Consider the following 12,927-nt stretch of genomic DNA (forward strand, 5'->3'; position numbering starts at 1 on the left):
AAAGGTCGCGGATCTTTTAAATATGGCACATTGATGTATGGTCGGGTCCACTCACGTTTTCTTGGGTTCGAGTTTGCTGCAGTTAAATTGGGTTCGGTCGTTTTCAACCGACTCAGAGTTAGATGCCCTCTAGGTGGGACCGCTTTTTTTTTTTTTAATCTTTTATTTTCATAGTATTAGAGAAACTATTCATCAAGACGAAGGGTTTGGCGGATCTACCAAATTCCAAAAAAAAGATAGAAAAAAAATTCCTACAAGTGGTTATCATTGTATTCGCATTCCATCGACACCAAAAAAAAAAAAAAGGAGAAAAAAGTTTTTTTTCGAAAGAAAACCCCCGAAAAAAAATTTGACATCTCCAGCATGCTTGAGTGTACACTAGAAAGGAGTTGTTTTTCGATTTCTAAATTTACAATAATCTGAGGAGTTATAATGCAAAATCAATTTACCTTCCGAAGCTAAGCAAGCAAGATCATTCTACCCAGCAATCAACACTAAACTTTGCCTCACTGCAGGGACGGAGCAGATCAGCGAGCCGAAGATGCCAGTGAGAGCATAAGCAATAGCACAAAATGGAAGAGCCTCAGGTTCCTTTGCCGACAATGCGGCTGTTCCCAGTCCATGTGCACTGATCAAATAATAAGATAAAGAAGCTTAGATCCCGAGTACAATTAAGTGCTCTTTTTTTCTTTTTTCTTTTTTTTCTGGGTGCACCTGAACAGGTTCAAAATGGGTAACAAACTTTCTAAAGCATCATGCTCCAAGAAATATAATTCAGAAGTATGATTATGCATTATGCACTCAAGTTTTAGCTTCCTCAGCATGAAATGTTGTATTCGTGCTAATTTTATGTTTCGATCCCCGCAATTTACAGCTCAATAGCTTTTCAATTTCATTATATAGCTGACTAGCATTATGAATTTTGACTAAGGTATAGCTCAAAGCGCCAGAGGCATGAAGATAATCAGAAATATATAATGTACGTACAAGTATAACATCTTAACTACGTATCTCCTGCAATTGCTAAAACTACTGATCAGTGGAAGCTATAAGGAAACAATTGACTGATAGTGGCAAACTTAGATATTCGGACATTTACAATAAAATTTTAATTTGGATATATATAATGGTGAACTTACCTGGAAGCTGTCGCAATCCCTCTAGCAATAGGGTCATTCAAACGAAGTTTATCCATCACTGCTTGGACAAAATTTGCGCCGACAAGACCAGTAAGAACAACCGCAGCAGCAGTAAGAGAAGCATTTGCACCTTTAAGACACGAAGAGGTGCATTGGTTACATGATGCAAAGCACTAAAAGAGCAAAATATATCGAGTTAAAATTGTTGTCAGGATGCAATTCATGCAGACAACTATTTAACAACTACACATCATGACTTCTTGTGAATTGATGTCATTTGGTGATATTGGTGAGAAAATAAGACGGCGTTAAATTAAACATAATTTCATGGCATGAAGTATATATCCACATTTTTGTGTTATGCATAGCAATGCAGATACTCAAGAAGAACATAAGGCATATACGATGAGTAGTGGAGATTACCTTCAAAGAAAGACACTATGCTCAAGGCTAGTGCCACGGTTATACATCTCGGCAAAATTGATACGGTCAATATTGGCTCAAGACCAACCAATCGTCCTATAATAGCAGTCGAGTATAATGAGAAAACGGCAGCAATGATGACTGATGAGAAAATCTCTGCCGCGTGCCTCTTCACAAGCTAACAATACCCTCGGAGAGAAACATACATATTGATTAGGCGCAAGAATTAGCAATTAATGTGGGCAAAATTCGTAATTTATTAAGCATCAAGAGCAATGCTCAACTGAAAAAAGGGGGAGTAGATATTATTGGTTCATGTTTGCACATTGAAAATGAGTGAAAGGAAAATTCCTCCTGAAGTTTAAGATGTTACCTTTCTCTGTTTGAACATTGAGAAAGCAAATGATATGATAACAGAGCCAAGAAAACCCATCAGTATGTCACCAGCTCCAGGATTTGAGGATACCTTAGTGAGATAGTTGCCTGCAAAAAGGTATACTTTTTAACAGATCGGACACATCGACCATATGAAATTTTTTTAAGTATTCTGTCAACAGTAAACATTATTCATCTATTGAGATTGTATTCATCTAAAAGGCATAATCTACAAATACCTAATTAGAGCTAAAGCATCCTTATTTTCAAAGAACAATAATAATTAAGTTGGCTTCCTTGGATATGCTCTTAATAAAAATCTAGTACATTTCTTCTCTTGAAAATTGCTAGTAGTGGAGACATGCTATTTCATTCGTTTGTTCATTCAGAACCATTTGCATCTCATATCTATCATTCTATCATCTGTGATGTACAAAGCTTACCTCCAAAAGATGTATGTTAAAATGATTGAGAGCAAAGAAGAGCTATTTCTATCAGAATTGGCATCACTATTTCCACAGCTCAATGTTAGAATTGGCATCACTATCAAATCCATGAAGAGCTAATCGCCAATGTAAGAGTTTCAAATTATTTTCAAAACTTTCTATATAGTTCATCATACCTTTGGAAACTAAAAGAATAAATAGTTTGGAATGTTTTTTTTTTTTTTTTTGAGAGAAAGGTAGCATGCTACCCGCTTCGTTTATTTCTTTTTACAAATAAACTTAGCTGAAAATGTGAATCAATTAGGATTCGAACTTAGGACCTCGGGTACCAACAATCAAGCCCTTTGCTATTTGCGCTAGGCACAGTCAATAAATAGCTTGGAATGTTAAGAACATAATGTTTGAAGAATAGTTGGCTATGAACCTAGAACAGCATCCATTCCAGATCGGGAGAGATACCCATATGCTAGTGCTGCCAAATCTGCAGAAGCTGCACAGCAAATGATTGGATGGAACACTTGTTTGACATTTGATGGTAACCTGAACGATATTTAAGCAAAATGAACAGTCGTAAAGATGGAGAAAAGTAATATTATGTCCAACATCAGTGGATTTCTAAATTCATATATATATATATATATATATATATATATATATATATATATATATATATATATAGAGTGTGCGTCTGGTATGCTTCTGGAAACCCGGAGCGCTCCGTACTTTCAAGTTGTTTTCGATGTTCGGGCTTTCGAATTGACGATCGGCTCCGTTAGACTTGATCTAGAGTATTTGAAGTGCCTAGTGATCACGAATGCTCCACAAATCAACGGCTGAAACATAAAAATCTTCAAAATATGAATGATATGACAATGAAATTTAGAATCAAAGTTATTGATCTTGTTTTATATGGTATAAGAATATTCCTATGCAAAATTTCATGTGATTTGAATATTTCTACACCGTTAAACTTGCAACCGCTCAACCACGGCCGTTAAAATATTGATTTTGAGCCCCTTCGATCACTAGCAAATGATATCGAAAAATCGAAAATTTATTTTCTAGATACTTCAAAATACTCTAATCAAACACAACAGCATCGTCATTCGAAAGCGAACATCGAAACGACTTGGAAGCGCGGAGCCTCCGTGCTTCCATAAGCATACCAGCACAACCTATATATATATATATATATATTATATATATATATATATATATATATATATATATAATATTATATATATATATATATATATATATATATATATATATATATATCCCTGCAAAATCGTCTTTATATACCCCTAGAAATCTGAATTCAAATTTACCTCTCAGGGAGAGCGATTTCTCATAGAAGTACACTCATCTTAAGTTGGAGAGTCATTAAATTCATTGAAAGAAGTTGGTTTTGCATTAGAAAATATTCTTCAAACAGGGCCATTTTTGTGAGTACGATAGCATACATGAAATAAATCATGGTTTTGAAGGGCACATACTAGATTTTCCAGGAAGCAATGTAAATACATAATTTTGCAGGAATATTTGTGTAAACATCCTGGTATTAAGAAGATTTACAAGCATGTTACCCAGAACCAATCATGTAACCCAAGACGGTAGCAGCAAGTAGGAAAGGGAGGCAGGTTCCTGCACTCGTACTGAGTGCTGTCGGGTAAACAAGTGCTAGGGCAAATGACAAAACGAAGATGGCAGCCCAAGCCCAAAGTTCCACTGCTGTGAATGGAGAAGGCTTCGTCATGGGCTCAGCCGGTATCATCTCGGTCTGGACAATTCTTCTCACTGTTATGGCTGTATATCCTGCAACCATTAGTGACGCCAACCAGCCCCCAACTGCAGAAAGAGAAGATAAGGCATAGAAAAAGAAGAAAGAAAGGTTAGTTAATAGTTACCCAAATGAAATCGAGCAAACTATATATACTTCCTGAAATATTGCTAACTAGAATATTCCCATATTGGTTTGGTAAGAAGATCTCTGTACTGATATCTAGTAGAGTTCTTAATAAGCACATAAAATATACGTCAGCAATTCCTTCTTCTTGTCGGAACAACGAATTAAAGGGAGCTTTCTGAACACCCCTTGCCACTGGTGGTGCATTCAAACATTCTCATTCCTTTATCAGAGAAGCAGTAATCCAACACACGCAGACATTATTTTTATGCAATAACAGGAAAGATAGTTCTAGACCAACCAAAATGTATTGGAACGAGGCCCGAGGATCGTAAAGTACGACCCAAAAGTGACCCAACCCGCTAGCGTGCCAAGGCGACTTGGTGGCAGCGCGACCTGAACCCAACTGGACTTGCCAGTGGGTAAAAGTACCTCGATGCACCGTATCTGCTGGGGAAAACTGGTAGGCCCAAAATGCGCTGCTGTTGTAATTCCTACACTGTGGGTTACTCAAGCTTGTAAACGGCACAACACTTGAGCTTCAACTTGTTCATTATGATAGTAAGTTCACTTACTTATCTGTTGTAAGCAGCTAAATTTTGTTGTTTTTCTCCTGATCTGTCTTAGGATCAGATGATCACAAGGTAAGATCAAATACAATTGCTGGCCACAGTAAGGCACACTAATGTTAATACTTTTCGGAGATAACAAAAAGGCCGCTTACCTAAGATCAAGAAAATCTTCAGCCCGGAGGCCGCAGGGACATCCCTCACTGCGAGAGGCAAAACCACCAACGACGGAACGTAAAACAGAGGAAGCCACCTCTGGATAAACAACGTTGCTGGCTCGAAGAAGTTCATAAAGCCCGTCGCGGCAGAAGGGGCTGTCGAATCTAAGATCATCAGCACAGAGAACACGCAGAACATCCCAAAAAGCGCGCTCGGGAACTTAATCGACGCCGCAAGGAAGGCCTTGCGGAGAAGCTTATCAGCAGCAAGGATTATCCCTAGTGACACCGCCAAATGCAAGAATTTGACGATCTGCGGGCAGAAACAATTCATCAAACAGTTGGTGGGCACAAGCCATTATTATCGAATCACAGGAAGAGAACAACTCACGGTGGGAAATCCAAAAGCAGCTTGCCCTGCTTCAGTTCCCGCGGATCTCGCCGGAACTAGAAGATTACGATGCCGCACATCATCGTCGCCATTATCCGTGTGGCGAAAACCAAATCGGGGTCCGAGAGATCGAGGAGGAGGAGAAGAGCTCGGATTGAAACGGGAGGAGACGATGGGTCTCGGGAGAGAGGGACGGGGGCATCTCGTGGTGGGAATGGAGGTTGGTTTTCGGAGCGTAGATGTGGTGAGAGGGAGAGCGGAGACAGCTGGGCGAATTCGGATGGTAGAAGCAGCAGCCATGGAGGATGAGCGAGGGAGTGACCTCAGCTCTCTACTTCCCACTCCCAGAGAGGAAGAGGAAGAGGGGGAGTGTCGTGTGGACAGAAATAGGCGTTTGGAAACCGAATGATTGGTGGGCGCAGGACATTTCCCGCTAAAATCAGGGATCGGCTACTTTTATCTCTCTGACTGTCTCCCAGTTTTATTATTATTTTCTTTAAGAAAAAAAAGAAGGACAAAATTTTGCCATGGATCTTGAGAGAAAGTCTGGATTATAACGCTTACACTATATTGTCTATCATTCAAGAGAAAGAATCTGATTAATAATATAACTAATACATTCTAGAATTTTTTTTCCAGAATTTTTTTTCCGAACGTGAAGTGTCTTGTAGGCTGTAGCATATAAAATATTTTAATTCTAAGAATAGATATTTGGTATTTTTATGATTCAATCACTTAAAACTTTATTATATAAATATTTTTTTAAAAAAACTTTTTTATAATTATAATATTTTGTTTCAATTTATTAATAAAAAAAATCTGCTTTTAACGCTGGTGATGTAATATCCAACATTCCAAGAGTAAATCAGGAGCACTTGCCACATGATTTGCACTCTCTTCTGGTACCGGGGAAATAATAGCAACAGTTTAGCACATGAAAAAAAAGAAAATCAAAAAAGCTTTCCTTCTCCCAGAAGATGAGAAAGGATTCAGAAACCAAAAATCAATTTTGAATCTATAATCTCCTTGGCAGTATCTAGCGAAATAGACTCTAGTAAAAGACTTCTGAGCGGCATCTTTGAACAAAAGAACATTTGTTTGCGAAAGATCCGATCCAACCAAACAGTGTATTCCAGGGTAACGGTCGCAAATGCTTTTAAGTTTAATTCGGAACTTAACTGCAAAAGTATTTGCAGCAGTTTCAAGATCTCAAAAATGAAGGGGAAACAAGAAACTTGAAGATGACAAATATGGAAGAAAATTTATGTGGAAGACCTCTCCTTAGCAAGACTCTGACGCGATCTAATTCACCATCCAATTGAGGTCCCAAAAACACGAGCTTGGAACCAAAAACAGCAGTTCTCACGATTAAAATCCATGATATATATAACACAAATAAAAGAAAAGGATATTTGCAGCAGACAATCACATTAAGATCCATGCAGGTGCGGAAAGATCACCTGTAGACTAATGGAATACATAATGCCAATTATCAAACGACTCTTCTATGTACAATTCACTCAGACTTACATCATAAGAAAAAGCAAAAAGAAGCATGCGGCAAAATTAGCTTAGTGATGTAAGATAGTCCATAACTGATAAAGCAACATCCATAGCACCATGAAGAAATTGTCTGCTTTTGCATTATACTATCTTTAGAATTTCGCTAACCAGAACCTCAGGCTGCTACCAGTTGCTGCACAAGGTCGGGACTCATCTCTTTGCTCCACTGCCTCCTCAGTTTCTCCTGAATTCGGTCCTTAATAGCGGTTTCCTGAGATAAAACATTCAAATAGAGCAAGTGCAACCTAAATACAATTCCAAAATCAAATTTCTCTTATTTAGATTTCTATTATCTTTTCTTCCTTCTGTTTTGCATTTAAAATTCTGAAATCTCATCAAAGAGAAACAATAAAACAAATCAAGTAATCACTAGATTGCCAAATGTGATCACTCACCATGATGTGGCATCCTTCCTCAAACTTCTCAAGAAAGCCTGCAACCCAGCGGTCTGCATTAACAACCCACTCCTCATGATGCATTCCGGCTGTCTTTGCTACTGTATGTAACTGCAAGACATAGAAGAGCCAATAAAAGTTGAGCTTATTTTCTCATATTAAGAAAATAGTAGTTGAAAGATATTTTCCATGCCTATCGTACGATAAAACAATTCCACAATGATTGTACATAATGTCTCGAGTACTAAGATCTATAATGAATTTTGACAACACTTGGCTTCTTTGTGTCCCATAACTGCAAGATCTACTCTGACAAATGAATGATCTAGGGGTGGCTATCTGGATGGAACAGGAAACCAAACCAAATTTCGCCAGATAAGATATCTTGGTTCGTTTTAAGAGGTTTTCTGCTCAGTTTGGTTTCTTAAGTATAACAATTTCATTTGTTGCTTTATTGCTTTACGTTTGACTTATGAGTTCTAAACATGAACTCCAAATAAATAGATGATTTGGCTCAATAAAGGATCTATTTGGCAAATAAATTCATGTACCTTGATAGGCTACTTTTTCGTCATCTCACATGAATAAATTTTTAGGAAAGTAACATAAGCAACATTGCATCTTAGCACTCTGCCTACCTTTTGTTGATGCGCCTTCACTGTCTCACGCAATTTATTGATCTTCATATTGACCCTTAATTGCTTCTCCTGGAAGTTGTACAATTATGAGACATGTATTAGTACTTCATTAGTACCCTCATAGAAGTCCTATAGTTTCATAAAGAATTAAGATAGTAGAGTTTCTAACTATTTGCAAGCAAAATAAACTGCAAACATACAACATGCCTTAACATAGCTGACACCTAAGTCCTTCCTTGTGTACCCTCGTGCTAAATTTCGCATTACATATTGATTGTAATCCTTCAGAATCCTCATTATGATATCCGATGTAGATATCCCCTCCGTACGATTTGTTTCCTTAAACTTTCCAATGGATTTAACCTGCAGAGAGTGCAATTCGCAATCAAGTAGGATAAAAGGAACTTAAAAAGTCACAACAGTAAAAGCTATGGAGATTACTTACAAATTCATAAACATCGTTTCCAGCTCCACTTGTGTCAGCATACCTACAAAAAAGATCATATGTCAAAAGATGAGCCGAAATCAATGAATAAATAATTGCAAGTCTCCTGTCTAAATTTACTGTGCAGCCAGAGATACTTGATAAGTATACTGTTATCGATCTAGTAGAAGACTTGATATTTAATGAGTTTCTGCTGTTCGATCTTACGGAAGGGCATCATGAGCCACATAATCAATCTGATGTTTGTCTAGGAACTCCTTTGTGAGGACCCATGGAGCATCAGGAATAACCTCGTCGACCCACCTACAATGAATAAGGAAAACTTTTACCAGCAGGACATTGATAAAAACAGTTCATGATGCATTAATAAATATTTTAAATACATGCAATTTAATTATAATTTGCGGCATATTCAATGGCAATTATGAAGCACCACATACTTGCAGTGACGAAGCGACTCATATCGTTCTGACTCAGTCATGACTGTTTTTCCCTTGTACATATGAGTGATCTCATCATTGCAACACCCGACAAGTAAATATGTGTTGGGAAATCTGAAAGTCAAAAATAGAGTATCGTCAGTTATAAAAGTTACTTGATGCATAAAGTTAGCAAGTGCTCACATGGACTGATGCAAAAGAAGACAATTTTAAGGAAGGACCAAATATAGATAAGCCAATCATGATCTTTCATAAACTGTCATAAATGCAGTAATAATTTGGTCATGCACAAAAGGAAGTAACAAAACGAAGTAATACTAGAATATAATGTAAAACAAAACTTGCATATAGTCACCCAAGCTTGGTAAAAGACGTAAGCGCCTCATCTGACACAGATGACGCAGAGCAAAATATGGTTCTAACAACTGTTTGTGGAATGCGACAAGACAGCCCTGTTTGGATCCTATTAGGTAATAACTTGTGCATAATGGGGATATATTTCCGTGGTTACAGTCGAGGAGATTGTAACTGCTGTGAATAAAAATATTTCTGACTTTTAGAATGCAAAAAAATAATCCAGAGGTCATATATACAATGCGCTTATAAAAATATTTTTCTCCTCAACCAATTATCACATTCCCTTTCAGTAAACAAAAGAAATATGCCGAACAAGATTCTTATGCATCTGGACAAGCCCAAATCTAATTACTGTGTAAAAGTAAAAAAGAGTATAACCACAACTCAATTATGGTGAAACTTGGAAAGAATAGACCGTAAAATATCTAGATTTTAGTCTTGTTCCTGTACATGGAATTTACGCCTTCATAAAAGCAACAATAGTATCCATCAATCGCCAGAAGATGAGGAAGGAGGATGTCAAATTTCACATCAATATTCAAACAACAGAGATTCCTCTACGTATAAGTTAGAAGACCTTTACAGGTCTAAGAACTTCATCTTCCTGGTCGCCCTTCCGACAATATCTCTGCATCCTAAATCCAGCTCAATTAAAACAACTATGCATCCTAATTCCTTCATGCGTAGAACCAATAGGGTAATGGAAACACAACCACATGTGATTGAGCAACATCGTATAACAGGAAAGGCACAGATGCGGTTCTCAAATTTCAAACATATAAGAGCAAATAAGAATATCTAGGGTTTGATCTGGCAAACACTCTGATTGCGGTAATATAATCCGAATTCAAACCCGTAAAGATCATTGTTCAAATTTCAAAAACCTAAAACCTTTGGAGCGACGACCAACAACTCCTAGAAAATTGAACCAAGAGTTAAATCACCAATAAAAACCTTCACAAATATCAGAAGGATTCGAGAATACGGGGTCAAAACGTAGCAGATCCAAGGCGAGAACCTCACAATTTCTTGGCCTGCTCTAGGGCTCGGGCGTGGCCGAAGTGGAAGAGATCGAAGATCCCGTCCGCGTAGACGCGAACCGGGCGATCCTTCGGCGCCTCGTTCTCCGTCTCCGGCGCCTTCTTCTCCGTCGCCTGCTCCGCCTCCGCCGGCGAGGACGGCATCGCCGGAGATTCCTCGGCCTCCGGCGGAGTGCCGCCGCCGTGCTCCTTGGGGCCACCGCCATGTCGCTTCCGCGGGATCCGCGCCATGAGAGGCTGTGCCGCGACCTGAGAGAGAGAGAGAGAGAGAGAGAGAGAGAGAGAGAGGAGGGAATCGGTGGGGAATTGGGTCGTCTCGTGCCGAGGTAATTATAGGAACGTCGAGTAATTCCCGGGATCCTACAGGCCGCTCGAAATTACGTAAATGACCTTGGTTTTGTTATCGTTCGTTTTTTTTTTTTTTTTAAGATTCTATCAAGAGATAATTTTGAGAAATAAAATTAATTCGGTACGTCCATCTCCTAGTCCTAGGCACACCAGGACTGTTGTTTCCTAATATTATTTTTTTTAAAAAAATATTTATAATTTATTATTATTATTATATAATAAAATTTTTACTGCATATCTATTCATTACGATTAATAGTTAAATTTAAAAAATTATATTTAATTATTTACAATTTAGAGCACCTCGTAACGCTAACTTTTAATATTGTATCAACTCATGGACATATCAATATAATTTTTTTTTCAATTATCTAAAGTGATCTATCTGGTTATACATTTTTAGCTATATTAATAATATTATATAGGCAAAATCTACTATGTCATCTATGAATTATTAATTAAAATCAAACTACTCACCAAGTCACTATTCATATATTATTATGAAATTGCCACTCTAATTTTTTAATTTATTTTCTAATATATATTTATTAACCAAATAAATTATATATAAAATATATTTATTAACCAAATAAATTATATATAAAATATATTTATTAACCAAATAAATTATATATAAAACTTATGTCCTAAAAGATAAATGAAGGCTTCTCATTAACAAACAAAATATTTTAATATTGTAGGAAAAGCTTTAAATTAACCTGATTTCTCTTTCATTGTTTTTTTTTTTTTACTTTTTCCTATTTATTAACTTTATTGGGTAATCCCTGGTGGCAACTTGGATAAGGGCATTCCTGTAATTTCACCGCCCAGCGCCGGTGGTATCTCAAACCTTTGGCCCGATTATTGAAGCACAAGTGGGGCCCGAGCCACAGGCGCCGATTGGCACGTGGAAGAGCCCCTCAACAGGAGGAATTCTACACTGTCACACTTGCACCACGTCATTAATAACAAGCCAATCACATTCCTTCTTTTTAAACAAAAGTATAATAAAAATACTTTTTTACAATCATGATGGGACATATATTCTTAAAAGGATTAATTTGATTGATTTGTTACGCCACGTCACTAATATACCCGTTGCATTCTAGAATTTTTTCCTCAAGCCGTTGCATTCTAGTATTTTTCCCTCAACAGTGTCCAAAATAGAGACCGTACGCGCATAATAATATGCAGTTTGACTAACTGTTTCTAGTGCGATAAAAAATTTAATGGCTGATATTTTTAAGTTAGAATTCTAATTATTTTATAATTTTAGTTAAATTTATTTATAAATAAAATAAAATAGTGTGCTATTTATTTTTTTTAAATAATAATAATAATAATAATAGTAATAATAATAATAATATGCAATTTGTGTAGCATTACTTTGCTTTGACCATCCAGTGCAGTACAATTTGGTGAACAACAAAAAATATAAAAAATATAATTAAAAAAAAACATACATGAAGATTTTGGACCTATGGTTAAGATTTTTTCAGTTACTTATGTAATAATATTTTATCTGTGGATCACTTATTAGGCTTTGTTTGAGATTTGTTTGAGATTGCGGAGAGATTGCGTTACGTACGGTGAGAAAATACGTTAGAAAAATATCCTATTTGTTTCCGTACGTAATATTGCGTTCCGTATATCGCGATGGTTACGATATATTTTCTGCTGTCCCACCGAATAATGCAGAAGCATATCTCTATATATATTTTCCTCAACTACATTTTATCTAATAGCGTTAAATAGATCTCGATACCAAACTAAGCCTTAATTGGTTTGACACCACCACTACTATTCAAACTTGCATCATAAAAAAGATGCTTACAATAATCCTTCAAAAGTATTTGTAGTTTTTTTTTAAAATATTATTTGGAAGAATGATAGAGAGATTAAAAGAAAGAGTTATGTCAATTCTTGTTTCCGAATTGAGTAGGATCTTTTATTTCAATGCATACGCCATCTATGAATGCTTGTTGGTTAACGCATAGCGCGAACTAATAATGACATTATAGAGAGGTGCCATGCAATGTTTAACTCGCTAAACTCACGAGTTTCATATGCTGAATCAACAAACACGCAGCTAGGTCCTACATTAAATATCAATAGTTCCAATTTTTAAGTACAGTAGAAATAACTGTAGTATTTAACAAAAGTTTTTATTTAACTGATTAAAATGATTTCGAACAAAGCAAATAAAACTAAGACAGCGAAGTTAACTTCAATAATTCATAATATTAAGAGTGGAGGGGTCTATCTAAAAACAGTCCAAGGCTATTAATGAGTAGG

At 36.6% G+C, this 12,927-nt stretch overlaps 2 protein-coding genes across 2 annotated transcripts; both read right to left on the reverse strand.

Moving 5' to 3' along the window:
* LOC109713946 (plastidal glycolate/glycerate translocator 1, chloroplastic) lies at positions 297-5,867 on the reverse strand. Its single transcript, XM_020238259.1, has 8 exons — positions 5,408-5,867; positions 5,014-5,329; positions 3,970-4,231; positions 2,808-2,923; positions 1,936-2,045; positions 1,563-1,740; positions 1,140-1,269; positions 297-628 (listed from the first exon to the last, which is right to left on the reverse strand). The coding sequence occupies exons 1-8, from the start codon at positions 5,705-5,707 to the stop codon at positions 478-480; spliced, it is 1,563 nt and encodes a 520-aa protein (XP_020093848.1). The 5' UTR covers positions 5,708-5,867; the 3' UTR covers positions 297-477.
* On the reverse strand, positions 6,773-10,600 carry LOC109714568 (choline-phosphate cytidylyltransferase 2-like). The gene is made up of 8 exons (XM_020239258.1): positions 10,269-10,600; positions 8,889-9,002; positions 8,656-8,751; positions 8,449-8,491; positions 8,211-8,366; positions 8,004-8,072; positions 7,366-7,476; positions 6,773-7,181 (listed from the first exon to the last, which is right to left on the reverse strand). The coding sequence occupies exons 1-8, from the start codon at positions 10,514-10,516 to the stop codon at positions 7,086-7,088; spliced, it is 933 nt and encodes a 310-aa protein (XP_020094847.1). The 5' UTR covers positions 10,517-10,600; the 3' UTR covers positions 6,773-7,085.

This window comes from Ananas comosus, linkage group 8 (genome assembly GCF_001540865.1).
Source record: "Ananas comosus cultivar F153 linkage group 8, ASM154086v1, whole genome shotgun sequence".
Lineage (NCBI taxonomy): Eukaryota > Viridiplantae > Streptophyta > Magnoliopsida > Poales > Bromeliaceae > Ananas > Ananas comosus.